Below are 18,906 nucleotides of genomic sequence, written 5' to 3' on the forward strand. Positions count from 1 at the left end.
AACGTGCATTCCTTCTGAGCAGGCAATGCACACTTGGTATGGTGCTCATTTCTTCTGTCAGAACAGTCACCCTGACTGTAAAACGTGTGCAAAGCATGAGACATTTATACAGCATTTGACTGTTTTGTTGTTTGAGTTTTGGCTGCAGAGCAAAGGACGATTTTCAAATCCAATCTGTGTTGCATAAAAACACCGAGAGCCTGCTTCATGGAATTTTTTTGCACGGTTCAAAGTGACTTTGCACTGCTGAAAAGTGACTTTGCACTGCCGACACAAGCCCTGATTCATGGAGCTGTTGAATGTGTATTGTTGCAGTGCAAGGTCATTTTTTACTGCAAGAACGGACTTTACGCAGTAAAAATACACTTTGCACAGCTCCATGAATCAGTGTTTGTGTCGGCAGTGCAAAGTCACATTTCAGCAGTGCAAAGTCACTTTGAACCGTGCAAAAAATGTCATTAATTGGGCCCTGTGTCTCTATGCATGCATCCAAGTGGTGATATGCAATGAGCAACCCCAGTAATGGAAGCTCTCGGCCACCGCCTGCTGCTCCGGGCACCCCTCACAATCAGATCCAGCACCATGGAGACTCACTCAGTCCTGCTGTGTTCCGGCCCAATTCCTCCCCTACCTGGGATGTCTGATGATGCATTGGGGCACTACACCCAAGGGAAGCACCAAGCAGGTGTAGCATGCGCGGTAGCAGTGGAGCTGAAATGGGTAGAGGGCAAGTGCTGCTCCCTATTTCCACTCTGCCCACCATTACTTTTAGATCCTGTGCTGCCAGAGTGCCCACCCGTGGTTAGCTCCCTGCCCCTCTATATCTCTGCGTCCCTCCCTGTGTACTTCACCCTATGATACCAGAATAATTATAATAATAACAATAAAGGTGAGGCGTCACAACTCAGGAGTGGGAGAGGTAGGGGTGTGTGGGTGGCCTGTAATTTGCAAAGTCTTGACTATCAGCCACCCGGTGTCATCAGGCAATAGCAACCTGAACTATTGCCCATGATACCTTGCCACGCAGTGTGCCGTGAAGACGTCCCTGGGAGGCACATGCCTGCCTCTTTCTGCGGCATGCTCTTCTTTTGTCAGCAGGTCGTGCCACGTGGCACGAAGTGCGCGCGTCCCTCTCCCAGCTCCAGGGAATGCAGAAAAGCAGGCAGTGCCGTCGGTGGCGTTCATATGGCAGGGTGTCAAGGGTGAGGGAGCTGCGAGCTGCGGGGCCCCTCAGTCACAGAGCTCTGCGGAGGGAGGCAGCTTCTCTGTGTGCATCTACCGCCCCTTTACCAACCGTAAGTACTCCATCCAACATATCCTGGAACTCGGACCGGGCATGCTTCCCATTGACCGTACCCGGGATTTTGAGGCAGGTTTCTCTGTACCAGCCATTCTTTGACACAGCCCCGACCCTGTACAGCAGGGCGGCAATGGACAGTGTTCGGAGGTCTCGGCGAGTCTTCTATACATGCAAGGGTGACAGGACTTCTCAGCACGGCCGTTGTGCTTCAATTGGGCTGTGCAGACTCTTCTCAGCACCGCTGCTGCTGTGCTTCAATTGGGCTGTGCAGACTCTTCTCAGCACAGCTGCTATGCTTCAATTGGGCTGTAAGACTCTTCTCAGTGCGGCTGTTATGCTTCAATTGGGCTGTGCAGCCTCTTCTCGGCACGGCTGCTATGCTCCAATTGGGCTGTAGAGACTCTCAGCACGGCTGCCATGCTTCATTTGGTCTGTAAGACTCTTCTCGGCACGGCTGCTATGCTTCAATTGGACTCTTCTCAGCACGGCTGCTCTACATTTAACTGTCCAGAAGGGGCATTTTCTAACTTCTCGGCAAAACTGCCGTGTTTGTAATGTGCTAGATTCTACCACAGGGTTTTTATATGTTACTCGGACAGCACAGGCACGCTCGTGAAGGTCTGCAATACATTGAAGGGGTACGTGCAATGATTGGCTTTCAGCAAAGCCGCTGTACTTTTAAAGCGACAGTACCCGCACATACCAGCAGGGTTACGTTACGTGCTCTTATCAATGGGGGTTCTACTACCGTGTGTACGGTCTGTGCGGGCCCCTATCACCACTACACATGTTGCGCTCCAGTGCGTGTACTTCCGATTTCAGACCAAAGCTGATGTACTTTAAATGGAACAGTCCCAGGACGCGTCGGGAGGTCTGCTATACTTTTATGGGAGGGTATAGCCATGTCTTATCAGGACTGGGGGGGGGGGGTGTAGCCATGTCTTATCAGGACTGGGGGGGGGGGGTGCTGCTATACTTTCATAGGAGGGTACAGCCATGTCTTATCAGGACTCGGGAGGGGGGGGGGTGCTGCTATACTTTCATGGGAGGATACAGCCATGTCTTATCAGGACTCGGGGGTTGCTGCTATACTTTCATGGGAGGGTACAGCCATGTCTTATCAGGACTCGGGAGGGCTGCTATACTTTTATGGGAGGGTACAGCCATGTCTTATCAGGACTCGGGAGGGCTGCTATACTTTTATGGGAGGGTACAGCCATGTGTTATCAAGACTCGGGAGGGCTGCTATACTTTTATGGGACGGTACACACACATGTCTTATCAGGTCTACTGTACATTTAATGTGACAGTCGCAGAAAGCCTCGGGGGTGGGCGGGGGGCTGCTATACTTTTATCGGAGGGTACATCCATGTCTTATCGGGTCTGCTGTACATTTAATAGTGCAGTCCAGGTGCTCCTAAATTATCAGCAACGCTGCTGTACTTTTAATGTGACTGCACGTGCACATTGCAGCGGGGATATTTACTGTAATGAGACTGATCTCGTCCTCTTTTGGAAGGAAGGGAGGGCTGTGTGTGCGTGAGTGCTTTCAATGTTTCTTTTCAGCAGGACTCGGAAGGGGGGCAATACTAGCTCTTCTGACCATGGCTCACACTGCTTTGAAAGGACAGTACTGGCATTTCTCAGCAGAACTCTGGTGCTTTTGCCGCTGCATTTTTTGACAGGGTTACAGAGCTTCTTCTGCACCCGCGCCTCCACTTCTCCGATGAAATGCTGTCTTCATCACACAGTGTCCAAGCATCTCATCAGGGCGGCGATACCCCTAAAGAATAGTGCCGCTGTTTCTCGGCACGACGGATGTACCTTCAAAAGACACAGTGTGCGCTTTTCGGCAGGACACATACACCTTCACGGGACAGTGTCTGGACTTTTCAGTGTGAAAGCTAGTCCTTCATAGGACAGTGTTTGGACTTTTCAGTAGGCTAGCTGTAACTTTCAAAGGACCGTGTCTGCCCTACTCGGCAGGGCGACTATACCTTCAGGAGGATGTCTGTGCTTGTCAGTATAAAAGCTAGTCCTTCATAGGACAGTGTCTGCCCTTCTCAGTGTGAAAGCTGTATCTTCAAAGGACAGTGTCTGCCCTTCTCAGTGTGAAAGCTGTATCTTCAAAGGACAGTGTCTGCCCTTCTCAGTGTGAAAGCTGTATCTTCAAATGACAGTGCCTGCCCTTCTCTGCAGGGCGACTATACCTTCAGGAGGATGTCTGTGCGTGTCAGTATAAAAGCTAGTCCTTCGTAGGACAGTGTCTGGACTTTTCGGTCTGTTTCTTCAAAGGACAGTGTCTGCCCTTCTCAGTGTGAAATCCGTATCTTCAAAGGACAGTGTCTGCCCTTCTCAGTATGAAAGCCGTATCTTCAAAGGACAGTGTCTGCCCTTCTCAGTGTGAAAGCTGTATCTTCAAAGGACAGTGTCTGCCCTTCTCAGTGTGAAAGCTGTATCTTCAAAGGTCAGTGCCTGCCCTTCTCTGCAGGGCGACTATACCTTCAGGAGGATGTCTGTGCGTGTCAGTATAAAAGCTAGTCCTTCGTAGGACAGTGTCTGGACTTTTCGGTCTGTTTCTTCAAAGGACAGTGTCTGCCCTTCTCGGCAGTGCGACTGTGCCTTCATCGGACACTGTTTTGGCTTCGCAGCATGTATCCTGTGCTGCTGCACATGCAACGATACAGTAATGGCACTAAACAAACACACGTGTTAGTGGGACTTCTATGTGCTTAATGGGACAGTACAGGACCTTCTCAGCAGGACAGATATTCTATTATGTGTCAGTACAGACAGTTTTCAGCAGAGGCTGCTATACATTCAACGGGGCAGTACAGGCACTCCTCGGAAGGATCAATAAACTTCCAATGCGTCAGTGCTGATCATTTACAGCGGGAACTGCAATACATGTAATGGGACAGTACCGGATTTTCACAGAAGGACCTGTACTCTTTAGTGGGTCAGCACTGACAATCTTCAGCACAGGCTGCAATACATGTAACGAGACCGTACCGGGTTTTCACAGAAGGACCTGTACTCTTTAGTGGGTCAGCACAGACAATCTTCAGCACAGGCTGCTATACATGTAACGAGACCGTACCGGGTTTTCACAGAAGGACCTGTACTCTTTAGTGGGTCAGCGCTGACAATCTTCAGCAGAGGCTGCTATACATTTAAGGGGACAGTACCGGATTTTCCCAGAAGGACCTGTACTCTTTAGTGGGTCAGCGCTGACAATCTTCAGCAGAGGCTGATATTCATTTAATGGGACAGTACCGGATTTTCACAGAAGGACCTGTACTCTTTAGTGGGTCAGCGCTGACAATCTTCAGACGAGGCTTCTATACATTTAAGGGGACAGTACCGGATTTTCTCAGAAGGACCTGTACTCTTTAGTGGGTCAACACTGACAATCTTCAGCAGATGCTGCTATACATTTAAGGGGATAGTACCGGCTTTTCGCAGAAAGACCTGTACTCTTTAGTGGGTCAACACTGACAATCCAATCTTCAGCTGAGGCTGCTATACATTTAAGGGGACAGTACCGGATTTTCTCAGAAGGACCTGTACTCTTTAGTGGGTCAGCGCTGACAATCTTCAGCAGAGGCTGCTATACATTTAGGGGGACAGTACCGGATTTTCACAGAAGGACCTGCACTCTTTAGTGGGTCAGCGCTGACAATCTTCAGCAGAGGCTGCTATACATTTAATATGATAAAACCCCCACTTCTCGCAGGACTTCTGCTTGTATCTTTAATGGGAGTGCTGGGTTGGAGCTCTTCTTAGGACGAAGCAGGTACTTTGCAGGAATAGTACAGACACGGGGTCTCGGTACTTCTCACCAAGACCCCGATATTTGTAATGAGGGGAGACAGCCATTTCTCGGCCGTTGTGCACTTTCCAATAAAACTGCCCTGGCACTTCTCAGTAGGCTCGCGGTGCTTCTTTCAAGACTGTGCCTGCACTTCTCAACAGCACTTATGCACTTTCAGAGGACAGTGCCTGCGCTTCACTTGAACGACTGTCCTATTAATGGGACAGCACTTACTGGCACTTCTAGGCAGGTTTGCTGTGCTTCTTTCAAGACTGTGCCTGCGCTTGTCAACAACACGTCTGCACTTTCAGAGGACAGTGCCCGCGCTTCACTTGAACGCCTGTCCTATTAATGGGATAGCACTTACTGGCACTTCTAGGTAGGTTTGCTGTGCTTATTTCAAGACTGTGCCTGCGCTTCTCAACAGCACTTCTGCACTTTCAGGGGACAGTGCCGGCGCTTCTGATCTGCATGTCTGCTCTGTTAATGGGACAGCACTTACTGGCACTTCTCAGTGGGTTTACTGTGCTTCTTTCAAGACCGTGCCTGCGTTTCTCAACAGCACGTCTGTACTTTTAGAAGACAGTGCCTGCGCTTCTCAACAGCACTTCTGTACTGTGCCAGCGCTTCTCATCTGCATGTCTGCTCTGTTAATGGGGAGGACTTATTTCCATTTCTCAGTAGGTTTGCTGTGCTTCTATCAAGACTGTGCCTGCGCTTCTCAACCACACTGCTGTACTTTCAGAGAACAGTACTTGCACTTCTCAACAGCACTCCTGCGCTTCTCACCAGCACGTACTTTCAGAGGACAGTGCCTGAGCTTCTTAACAGCATGTCTGTACTTTAAGAGGACAGTGCCTGCGCTTCTCAACAGCACTTCTGTACTGTGCCAGCGCTTCTCATCTGCATGTCTGCTCTGTTAATGGGGCAGGACTTATTTCCATTTCTTAGTAGGTTTGCTGTGCTTCTATCAAGACTGTGCCTGCGCTTCTCAGCCACACTGCTGTACTTTCAGAGGACAGAGCCTGCGCTTCTTAACAGCACTTCTGTACTTTCAGAGGACAGTGCCTGCGCTTCTCAACCACACTGCTGTACTTTCAGAGGACAGTGCCTGCGCTTCTTAACAACACTTCTGTACTTTCAGAGGACAGTGCCTGCGCTTCTTAACAGCACTTCTGTAGTTTAAGAGAACAGTGCCTGCGCTTCTTAACAGCACTTCTGTACTTTCAGAGGACAGTGCCTGCGCTTTTCAACATCACTTCTGTACTTTCAGAGAACAGTGCCTGCGCTTCTCAACAGCACTCCTGCGCTTCTCACCAGCACGTACTTTCAGACTAGGACAGTGCCTGCGCGTCTCACCAGCACGTACTTTCAGAGGACAGTGCCTGCGCTTCTCAACCACACTGCTGTACTTTCAGAGGACAGTGCCTGCGCTTCTTAACAGCACTTCTGTACTTTCAGAGGACAGTGCCTGCGCTTCTTAACAGCACTTCTGTAGTTTCAGAGAACAGTGCCTGCGCTTCTTAACAGCACTTCTGTACTTTCAGAGGACAGTGCCTGCGCTTCTCAACATCACTTCTGTACTTTCAGAGGACAGTGACTCCGCTTCTCAACATCACTTCTGTACTTTCAGAGAACAGTGCCTGCGCTTCTCAACAGCACTCCTGCGCTTCTCACCAGCACGTACTTTCAGACTAGGACAGTGCCTGCGCGTCTCACCAGCACGTACTTTCAGAGGACAGTGCCTGCGCTTCTCAACCACACTGCTGTACTTTCAGAGGACAGTGCCTGCGCTTCTTAACAGCACTTCTATACTTTCAGAGGACAGTGCCTGCGCTACTTAACAGCACTTCTGTACTTTCAGAGGACAGTGCCTGCGCTTCTTAACAGCACTTCTGTAATTTCAGAGAGCAGTGCCTGCGCTTCTTAACAGCACTTCTGTACTTTCAGAGAACAGTGCCTGCGCTTCTCAGCCACACTGCTGTACTTTCAGAGGACAGTGCCTGCGCTTCTCAACATCACTTCTGTACTTTCAGAGGACAGTGCCTGCGCTTCTCAACAGCACTCCTGCGCTTCTCACCAGCACGTACTTTCAGACTAGGACAGTGCCTGCGCTTCTTAACAGCACTTCTGTACTTTCAGAGGACAGTGCCTGCGCTTCTCAACAGCACGTCTGTACTTTCAGAGGACAGTGCCTGCGCTTCACCTGAACGCCTGTTAATGGGACGGCACTTACTAGCACTTCTCAGTGGGTTTTCTGTGCTTCTATCAAGACTGTGTCTGCGTTTCTCAACCACACTGTTGTACACTAAGAGAACAGTGCAAGCACTTTTCATTTGCGTGTCTCTTCTGCTAATGCGGCAGCACTTACTGGCACTTCTCAGCAGGCTTGTCGTCCGTCTAATGGTGCAGTACCTGCACTTCTCAGCAACACTCCTATGATTTGGGGGAACTTATATCACTTCGAATGGGAACGCCTGTGTTATTAATCGGACAGTACTGGCCCTTCTTTGCAGGGACATCATATCTTAAGAGGTCAGTACTGGCACTTAGAGCCCATGAAAATGGCAAATGCCACGCTGTTCAAACCCCAATGGCATAGCTTAGCATGGTATAATAGGAATACTTAACTTTTAGAGGGCAGTGCCTAGTCCTGTACTTTTATTGAGATAGTACTCTCACTTCTCTAAATGGCTGCAATATCTGCATTTGACAGTACTGGCATCAATTGGGCAGTGCTGCACATCCAGGCCTGTGCTTGTATTGGGATAGTACTGTCACTTCTCTTCAGGACTGCTACATCTTTATAGGACAGTACTGGCATCAAGTGGGCAGTGCTCATCATCCACGCCTGTGCTTGTATTGGGATAGTACTGTCACTTCTCTTCAGGACTGCTACATCTTCAGTTGACAGTAGTGGAATCAAGTGGTCAGCGCTGCACATCCACACCTGTGCTTGTATTGGGATAGTACTGTCACTTCTCTTCAGGACTGCTACATCTTCAGATGACAGTACTGACACCAAGTGGTCAGCGCTGCACATCCACGCCTGTGCTTGTATTGGGATAGTACTGTCACTTCTCTTCAGGACTGCTACATCTTCAGTTGACAGTAGTGGAATCAAGTGGTCAGCGCTGCACATCCACACCTGTGCTTGTATTGGGATAGTACTGTCACTTCTCTTCAGGACTGCTACATCTTCAGGTGACAGTACTGCCACCAAGTGGTCAGCGCTGCACATCCACACCTGTGCTTGTATTGGGATAGTACTGTCACTTCTCTTCAGGACTGCTACATCTTCAGATGACAGTACTGACACCAAGTGGTCAGCGCTGCACATCCACGCCTGTGCTTGTATTGGGATAGTACTGTCACTTCTCTTCAGGACTGCTACATCTTCAGTTGACAGTAGTGGAATCAAGTGGTCAGCGCTGCACATCCACACCTGTGCTTGTATTGGGATAGTACTGTCACTTCTCTTCAGGACTGCTACATCTTCAGGTGACAGTACTGACACCAAGTGGTCAGCGCTGCACATCCACACCTGTGCTTGTATTGGGATAGTACTGTCACTTCTCTTCAGGACTGCTACATCTTCAGATGACAGTACTGACACCAAGTGGTCAGCGCTGCACATCCACGCCTGTGCTTGTATTGGGATAGTACTGTCACTTCTCTTCAGGACTGCTACATCTTCAGTTGACAGTAGTGGAATCAAGTGGTCAGCGCTGCACATCCACACCTGTGCTTGTATTGGGATAGTACTGTCACTTCTCTTCAGGACTGCTACATCTTCAGGTGACAGTACTGACACCAAGTGGTCAGCGCTGCACATCCACACCTGTGCTTGTATTGGGATAGTACTGTCACTTCTCTTCAGGACTGCTACATCTTCAGATGACAGTACTGACACCAAGTGGTCAGCGCTGCACATCCACACCTGTGCTTGTATTGGGATAGTACTGTCACTTCTCTTCAGGACTGCTACATCTTCAGATGACAGTACTGACACCAAGTGGTCAGCGCTGCACATCCACGCCTGTGCTTGTATTGGGATAGTACTGTCACTTCTCTTCAGAACTGCTACATCTTCAGTTGACAGTACTGGCATGAAATGGTCAGTGCTCATCACCCACACTTGTGCTTGTATCGGGATAGTACTGTCACTTCTCTTCAGGACTGATACATCTTCAGATGACAGTACTGGCATGAAATGGTTAGTGCTCATCATCCACACCTGTGCTTTTATCGGGATAGTACTGTCACTTCTCTTCAGGACTGATACATCTTCAGATGACAGTACCGGCATCAAGTGGTCAGTGCTCATCATAATACTGTCACTTCTCTTCAGGACTGCTACATCTTCAGATGACAGTAGTGGAATCAAGTGGTCAGTGCTCATCATCCACACCTGTGCTTGTATTGGGATAGTACTGTCACTTCTCTTCAGGACTACTAAATCTTCAGATGACAGTACTGGCATCAAATGGTCAGTGCTCATCATCCACACCTGTGCTTTTGTTGAGATAGCACTGTCACTTCTCTTCAGGACTGCTACATCTTCAGATGACAGTACTGGCACCAAGAGCTCATGACTGCAGCAGTAAGCATGCTATAAAGACCCAAATGGCATGACATAAATTCACAGGAGATTTTCTAGCCTTAACTCGCAGGACACCAGCTGCACTTATAAGCTTGTGCTTTTAGCGGGAGAGTGTTTGCACTTCTGTGCTGGACCGCCACTGCTTGGACCTTTAAAGTGCTCTAAATGGGCAAGTAATGACATATCTCACAAGGAAAAGGTATATGTTATGCAAATGAGCACCTGCCTTCTCGCAGTTGCATTTTGGATCAGCTCTGCTAGTTGGACCCCAAAGCTCTCCCTTTCAGTTCATTATTGACTTTCCTACTCCTCTGCTGTTGCCTGGTTGCCAGCTCCAAGCACGAGGGTGATACATCGGCCCAGCTGTGAGAGTCCTATCAAGATTGCCAGCAAAACAATGCCTGTGCAAATTGTGTTAGCAAAATAACAATGCAAGCAGCCATTTAGCACACAGTGTTTGTTCTTGTTTTCAGAGAAACTGAAGGGGTGGGGTATTTCCGCTGGGCCCTCTTAAGAGACCTTCCTCCAAAGCTGTTTAGGAGTAATTTAATTAGGTATCAGATGGCTTGGGTTCCCTTCTCCGTTTCCCCACGCTACGTAAATCGTGTGACCCTGGGCAGCTTATTTTATCTCTGTGTGCTTCATTCCACTTACTAAGTGCTATATAAAAACTACACACTCGGTGTTTTGTTCTCACTGGGATTGTTTCGGGGCGGCACGTCGTGTGAGGTTGAAATCTATGCAAGTCTCCTCGCCTAAAAGCTCACTTATAAGCATACCTGCCTAACCTCCGGAATTTTCCGGAGACTCCGGAATTTTAAGCATTTCTCCGGGTCTCAGGAAAAATCCCTTGAATCTCAGGAATTTTGAGATTTTTTCCGGGTCCCGTCATATTCTCCACCTGATTGGCTACCGGTAGCCAATCAGGTGGAGAATATGACGGGACCCGGAAACGGCGCGAAATGTTCGTACCCACTGCCTGCAACACTATAATAATAGTGCTTCCAATCTATGTCATTGGATTGTAAGCAGTATTATTACGGTGGCGGTGCCACGTTCATTTTACTTACCATAGCACTGAAAATCATTCATTCAATGCTATATTCAGCAAAATGAAGGCGGCGCCGCAGCCAAAATAATGCTGCTTTCAATCCATGTCATTTGATAGAAAGCAGCATTATTTCTGCTGCGGGGCCGCATTCATTTTGCTGAATATAGCATTGAATGAATACATGATTTTCAGTGCTTTGGTAAGCAAAATGAACGTGGCAACGCCGCCGTAATAATAGTGCTTTCCATCCAATGACATGGATTGAAAGCACCATTATTTCGGCGGCTCTGCTTACTATAGCATTGAATGAATTATTTTCAATGCTATAGTAAGCAAAATGAAGGCTACAACAATCGGGTTTACCTTTTTGAAAGGTGGGCAGGGCGTGTGGGCGGAGTCTTGTGTAGATGTGGGCGGGGCTTCAATCTCAGGAATTTTGATTTTCAAATGTAGGCAGGTATGCTTATAAGATGTGTAACGAGAAACACGAATGTGCATGGCCAAGGGTTCCAGGGTCTGCACAGGCTGTACAAGGCTGTGGCTGCGAATATTACGGAGCTTCACAAAATACTCAATGAATGCAAATAAGCGATGATCCTTGCGTTTTTTAGGCCACGCCTCATTTATAATGAATTTGGGTGCTGCACCATTATTTTCATAGTGTTCCATTCCTGTGTATTAAGAAAAAACAGGGGGCGTCTTCATCCATCCAGAGAAGGGTGAAAATGGGTTACCGAGCAGTACGCGCAAAGAAGGCAGATTGCGGAGGAAAAGAGGGCGTAGATCCAACACAAGCATAATGCAATGTTAAGATGACCCTGATCTGCTTCAGGGACCCCAAACGCACTTGGGATGCCTGGTCTTCCAGGAGCCCACCAGTCACACTATTGAAACTCTCCCCGAACACTGTAGTTCCACAAGGGTCGAATCTAGATAAAGAACTTCTCATCATTCATAGAAAATAGAACCTTTCCAGCCTGATCTCTAAATATTCCATTTTCCTTGGTCTCTGTGTATTCCCGATGAACTCTTCTGCGCGCTGCTGCCTATGGCTTAGGTTCACACAATAAAAACAAAAGTTCAATAAATAAATAACTACAAACACCTAAAATGGAGTATTGATGGTTTCAGGCGCCCAGTAATGTCAGCCAGGGTGTATTCGGAGTTCCATGGGACCAGATCAGTCCTGTGGGTCCCACAGGATCTAAATCGCTCTTGAAAACTTGTGTACAAGTAATTTTGTGTGCAGAGCCCTCTAAAGTGTTAGAGTACTGTGAAAAGCGTGTACTCACAAGGCCGCTGGTAGATACAGAAGGCGTTTTAACAAATATTGTGTAACCCTCGAGCGATGTGTGTTAACAGCATGTGAGGATATGTGTCAACAGCTTCATAATGACATTGCGATGTGCACATATTTTTCGGTTCTTTTTAGGGGAATTCCATTTATTCTCATGCTGGGGCATTTAAATTCATCACATCTGCTCCCTGGTGTCCCACAGGGGTCCCGCCGCAGGAGTCCCACTGTGTTTTTTGCAGTACGGGATTGTGTATTAACATCACACCACAGGGGATGTTATGTTATTTTTCTGCTCTCTGTTTCCCCCTCATTTATGCTAACGGGACCCGATGATCACTTTCAGCCCCCACGCGTAAACTCACTGTACGCAGACCAACCAAGCTGCTCACACACAGCAATTTAATAACCCTCCCAATCAGTGGTAGAAGTGTAGAGAAAAGTAGTGGAACTGTGACCCTGGGGCGGGGACACGATAGGCAGGAGGGGAGCAACGGTCAACACGATTTTGAAGGGTTGCAGTCATGCTGGTTGACAGCCACTGGAGGTGAAACAGATTTCAGCGTGTCTGTAACTGCTGTTGGAGAAGTGTGCTTTAACTGCACAAACGGTAGTTCCGGAATGATGACAATAGTTGCAAAAAGTAGTAAAAAATGAAAGTAGTGGAACTCCACTCCCGACCGTTCCCACTCACTTCGACCACTGCTCCCAATCGACTTCAAGCAACGGGGGTCTATTCCATTGCAACCAGCCATATCACAATCCCAGCCAGGGGACGATCCTAGCACCCTGGGGGCATGAAGTTCTCCTCTAGGCACACACGCCTCTGTGCACTGGACACAAAACCCCTAGAACGAAACCGCACACAGAGCTCAAGGTACTTCCAGTCTTCATGCATCAACACAACGGCAAAGTTGGCCTGCATTTGTAGTCCCTCCCCACTTAGCTAAGATCACCCCCACATTTCAGTCCCACCAGAGCCCCTTGTGGGCCATGAGCACTGTATATATCCAGTAGCACTGCACGTCTGATTCAAGTCCTATAATGAAAGTCTCACACGTGATATATGTTTAACTACTCAATGGTGCTGTGACAAAGACGCTCAACTTCTCCACTGAGATAATCACAGTAGGGCATGGGACAAAGAAGGAGGGGTGAGGTGGGCGGCAGGTCGGGAATGGCGAGGTTAACAGTGGGAGATATTTCTTCATGGGAATGTTCGTGAATGCTTAGAGCAGGGGTCTGCAATCAGCTGCTCTCCACATGTTTTGGGCACACGAATCCTATGATCCCATACCATTGAGTATGCTCGCTGAGGCTGATGGGACTTGTGGTCCAAAACACCTGGTGAGTCAGAGGCTGCAGACCCCTGGCCTAGAGCTTGAAGGCAAGCTTAAAACCAGTGAAAATAAGTAAGATGCAAAGTTTTGGGTCACCATGGTGATGGTACCAGGGAAACAAGTGTAAAGATGGAGACAGTGTTGCCGCAGGCTCAAAATGCTGATTCTGGATGGGTGGTGACATGACATCAAAGCCTACGTTTCTGAGACTTCAATTGTTGATCATTTGTCCTGCATGCGTCTGATGAACACAAACCAGACTGACCTCATGTTGTCCTCTTAGGCTCGACTTTAAACCTGGAAGTGCTGGTCTTCACAAGCCCAAGGGATTCCATGCTGTATTGTGCACTTTGAAGAATCCATCTTGCCGGGGTGAGGAGCAGCGAGCCCCGTTTTCGGGTGCCCTTTCCTTGGAAGGGGTTGGAGTTCTAGACATGGTCGGCCATCTGCACCTTCAAGGGATGGAAGACGGCCTAAAAGAGAAGAACCGGGAAGGCTTATTGGACAGTCCAGACTCCGGCCTTCCTCCCAGCCCAAGCCCGCCATTCTACTCCATGTCGCCGGGCATCTCTGAAGGCCGATCGGCCGGAAGCAGCGTCACATCCTTCATCGACCACCCAGGACCTGGATATGGCCAGGATATCAGAGGGGGCAAAGTGGTAAGGACTTTATAGCAGTTTTCCAAAATTCATGAAGTTTAAATATCCTGCGGACTTATCCCATTCTGATTTACCCATAGTGATAAAGTGTTGGTTGGTGCTGATTTATTTTTGTTTCTTTAAGTTTAAAAACTACAGGGTCTTTATTTGGTTAACTCCATATTTTTGACTGCCAGCTTTCAAGACCACATGGGTTTCTTCCTCGGGCAGTATAAGAAAGATACCCATATAGTCACAAAAGCCAGTTGACAGAAGATGGAGTTAGCCTAATAACTGCATCATCTCTGCAAGATCCTGTGCAGTTTTTTTTAACCATTTCCTTCAAGTACAGTGACCTTTACTGTTTGCTTGGCTAGCGTGGTATTCCGACATCGCTTAATTGATGCCATGTCTCCCCTTTTTATGCTGTCACTCTCCTACCCAGCGATGAAAGAGTTAATGCTATGTTAGCTCCTCCCAGTGTCTCTTTTCCTCCGTATGCCGGCATAATTACAACCCTACAAAAAGTCATTATCGGGGGTCACTACGAGCATGCCGGTCCTTAAATAAGGTTCAGGTAACAATGTGTACTGGAACCTTTTCCTGACTGGCACACTCCATGTCTGCCGGTAGGGGCCCCGGATTCCCCGGCAGGCCTGACCTTCCAGTAGTTCCGGCCCCTAGCGGCAGTGAATTCACGGAATCACCAGCACATTAGCAGCGGTGCTAGTGAATCAGTGGTTCCCATCCCATGGAGTCGCGGGAATAGGAACTTTCCATTACTCTGCCACCCATAAAATCCCAGTGATACTGGGATATCGGGTGGCGGAAACGGTAAGCCGAGTTTGTCGGTAAGGCAGGGGTACTACCGGCAGTTTACCAGCAAAGTCGCAATGACCCCTATTGCCTAGTGGCTGAATTGTTGCGTATGGAGTCTGCCCCGGGGTCTCATCCCGGCCCTCACCATTTACCCAGTTGGGTTACCCTGGACCCGTCACTTCATCTGTATGTCCCTCAGTTGCCTGATCTGCTAAATTTGGGCGCATTTAGAAGTGGGTCAAAGGTCAATATTAATCACTGCCTCAACGCAAAACATTGTTGTCAGCGTTCATTAGCACAGGCATAGCTTCAGCCTTGCTATATATCCGCCGTTGCTCATACCAGACCAAGGCAGGTGTCAGGCTCACATTTTTCAATCGTTTTGTATTCAAATCTGCTAAGGATGGTTTTCATGTACATTTACACCATACATTCTGCGAAGCCAACACAATGTGGAGTATTTATTTATATATTGTTCATTTATAACACGCTTAATACCAGCGAGCGGTTTCTAAGTGCGGGATGGGACTCGAACCTTGTTGCGCTACGTTGTCTTGTTTCCAAGACAAAAGTGTTGCCCTTGAGCTATCTTTCCTCCCCGAGCATGCAGTACACATTCAATCTGAACACTGAACAAAGCCGAATATGGTCATGTCTGTTCAGTGAATTGCAGTTCAGACAGGAATGCATAATAATGTAACCTTTAGGGCATTTATTGAGTGTGGACCTAGCGCAGGAACTCTTTCCAAGTCATAAGGGATCAATACAAGAAATCACAAGTCGCCTGGGATCAATACAAGGAGGACGGAGCTAGCCATGGGGGCGGGAGAGAGCGGCCAGTCAGGCAGCAAGGGATCTACAAAGAACCAGCGGAGGAAACAGGGGGAGCGCAGATACGCCAGGCTCAGGTTGCATGATGTGTCAAGTGGGAGTGGGCCATTATGCTAGGTTATGGCCCACCTATGTTATCAGGGCCATCTCAAAGGTTTTTGGGGACAGGGCTCCTTCCCAAACCAAAGAAATGACGGGATCCAGGATTCTGTGCTCAGCACCCCACTTTCCTCCCTGAAAACGACCCTTAGCTTGAAGTTCTACCCTGGCAGTGATCAGAGCAAGCATGGCAACTCCTTTGAAGTTCCCTGATGCCCTTCATCCATGCTGGAGTGGTAATAACAGACCAGTGTCATTTCAAGGGCATGATTGGCTGTCTACTGTGTGGGTGCTTGTGTTTTAACATGGACACACGGCGCGTTTTACCAAAGGCTGCCACAGATTATCAGCCATATCAAAATGACGTGCATGCCTCAACAGAAATGCAGAAGTCGGATTAGCAGCATCACAGAATGGACTAGTTCTCACGCAGGGAAACAGGAGGCAGCTTGGAAGCAATAAGAAATATGCACATATCACAGCAAAGGTAGAGGATATGAATTAGAAGGAACCAGGAAGGTGCACATATCATAGCAAAGATAGAGGATATGAATTAGAAGGAACCAGGAAGGTGCATATGAATTAGAAGGAACCAGGAAGGTGCATATGAATTAGAAGGAGCCAGGAAGGTGCACATATCATACATAGGCAGAGGATATGAATTAGAAGGAACCAGGAAGTTGTGCATATCATAGCAGAGACTGGGGATATAAATTAGAAGGAACCAGGAAGGTGCACATATAATAGCAGAGACAGAGAATATGAATTAGAAGGAACCAAAAAGGTGTGCATATCATAGCAAAGACAGAGGATATGAATTAGAAGGAACCAGGAAGGTGCACATATCACAGCATAGACAGAGGATATGCATTAGAAGGTTAGAAGGAACCAGGAAGGTTTGCATATCATAGCAAAGACAGAGGATATGAATCAGAAGGAACCAGTAAGGTGCGCATATCATAGCAAAGACAGAGGATATGAATTAGAAGGAACCAGGAAGGTGCGCATATCATAGCAAAGACAGAGGATATGAATTAGAAGGAACCAGGAAGTTGTGCATATCATAGCATAGACAGAGGATATGCATAAGAAGGTTAGAAGGAACCAGGAAGGTTTGCATATCATAGCAAAGACAGAGGATATGAATTAGAAGGAACCAGGAAGGTGCGCATATCATAGCAAAGACAGAGGATATGAATTAGAAGGAACCAGGAAGGTGCACATATCATAGCATAGACAGAGGATATGCATTAGAAGGTTAGAAGGAACCAGGAAGGTTTGCATATCATAGCAAAGACAGAGGATATGAATTAGAAGGAACCAGGAAGGTGCGCATATCATAGCAAAGACAGGGGATATGAATTAGAAGGAACCAGGAAGGTGCACATATCATAGCAAAGACAGAGGATATGAATTAGAAGGAACCAGGAAGTTGTGCATATCATAGCAGAGACTGGGGATATAAATTAGCAGGAACCGGGAAGGTGCACATATCATAGCAGAGACAGAGGATATGAATTAGAAGGAACCAAAAAGGTGTGCATATCATAGCAAAGACAGAGGATATGAATTAGAAGGAACCAGGAAGGTGCACATATCATAGCATAGACATAGGATATGCATTAGAAGGTTAGAAGGAACCAGGAAGGTTTGCATATCATAGCAAAGACAGAGGATATGAATTAGAAGGAACCAGGAAGGTGCGCATATCATAGCAAAGACAGAGGATATTAATTAGAAGGAACAAGGAAGGTGCGCATATCATAGCAAAGACAGAGGACATGAATTAGAAGGAACCAGGAAGGTGCGCATATCATAGCAAAGACAGAGGACATGAATTAGAAGGAACCAGGAAGGCGCGCATATCCTAGAAAAGACAGAGGCTATGAATTAGAAGGAACCAGGAAGGTGCGCATATCATAGCATAGACAGGACATGAATCAGAAGGGACCATGAAGTAGAGAATATCATAGCATAGAAGGAGGATATAGATTAGAAGGAACCAGGAACGTGCACATATCATAGCATAGACGGAGGATATGAATGTGAATGGACCAGGAAGGTGCACATAGCATAGAAAGAGGATATGAATTAGAAGGAACCAGGAAGGTGCGCATATCATAGCAAAGACAGAGGACATGAATTAGAAGGAACCAGGAAGGTGCGCATATCCTAGAAAAGACAGCGAATATGAATTAGAAGGAACCAGGAAGATGCGCATATCATAGCATAGACAGGACATGAATCAGAAGGGACCATGAAGTAGCGAATATCATAGCATAGAAGGAGGATATAGATTAGAAGGAACCAGGAACGTGCTCATATCATAGCATAGACGGAGGATATGAATGTGAATGGACCAGGAAGGTGCACATAGCATAGAAAGAGGATATGAATTCGAAGGAACCAAGAATTTAGCCATATCATAGCATAGACAGAGGATATGAATTAGAAGGAACCAGGAAATAGCAAATATCATAGCATAGACTGAGAATATGAATTACAAGAAACCAGGAAGGTGCACATATCATATCATAGATGGAGGATATGAATCAAAAGGAACCAGGAAGGTGCACATATCACAGCAAAGATAGAGGATATGAATTAGAAGGAACCAGGAAGGCGCACATATCGTAGCAAAGACAGAGGATATGAAATAGAAGGAACCAGAAGGGTGTGCATATCATAGAAAAAACATAGGATATGAATTAGAAGGAACCGGGATGGTGCGCACATCATACATAGACGGAGCATATGAATAAGAAGGAACCAGAAAGGTGCGCATATCATTGCATAGACAGAGGATATGAATAAGAAGGAACCAGGAAGGCACACATATCATAGCATAGACAGAGGATATGAATTAGAAGGAACCAAAAATGTGTGCATATCATAGCAAAGACAGAGGATATGAATTAGAAGGAACCATAAAGGTGCGCATATCATTGCATAGACAGAGGATATGAATAAGAAGGAACCAGGAAGGCACACATATCATAGCATAGACAGAGGATATGAATTAGAAGGAACCAAAAATGTGTGCATATCATAGCAAAGACAGAGGATATGAATTAGAAGGAACCAGGAAGGTGCACATATCATAGCATAGACATAGGA

At 47.3% G+C, this 18,906-nt stretch overlaps 1 protein-coding gene across 2 annotated transcripts in view; it reads left to right on the forward strand.

The window, feature by feature from the left end:
* Positions 1–1,139: 1,139 nt before the first annotated feature.
* RFLNA (refilin A) overlaps positions 1,140–18,906 on the forward strand; it is a 145,754-nt gene continuing 127,987 nt past the window's right edge. Inside the window, exons 1-2 of one of the 2 annotated variants that reach the window (XM_069619700.1) lie at positions 1,140–1,295; positions 13,686–14,061. In XM_069619700.1, coding sequence (XP_069475801.1) covers positions 13,837–14,061 — 225 coding nt within the window. In that variant the 5' untranslated portion in view covers positions 1,140–1,295; positions 13,686–13,836. Of the gene's footprint in view, positions 1,296–9,421; positions 9,917–13,685; positions 14,062–18,906 lie in introns of those variants that run through there. The other variant, XM_069619699.1, reaches the window with a different exon arrangement.

Source organism: Ambystoma mexicanum, chromosome 10 (assembly GCF_040938575.1).
Source record: "Ambystoma mexicanum isolate Mex_15411 chromosome 10, UKY_AmexF1_1, whole genome shotgun sequence".
Classification (NCBI taxonomy): domain Eukaryota; kingdom Metazoa; phylum Chordata; class Amphibia; order Caudata; family Ambystomatidae; genus Ambystoma; species Ambystoma mexicanum.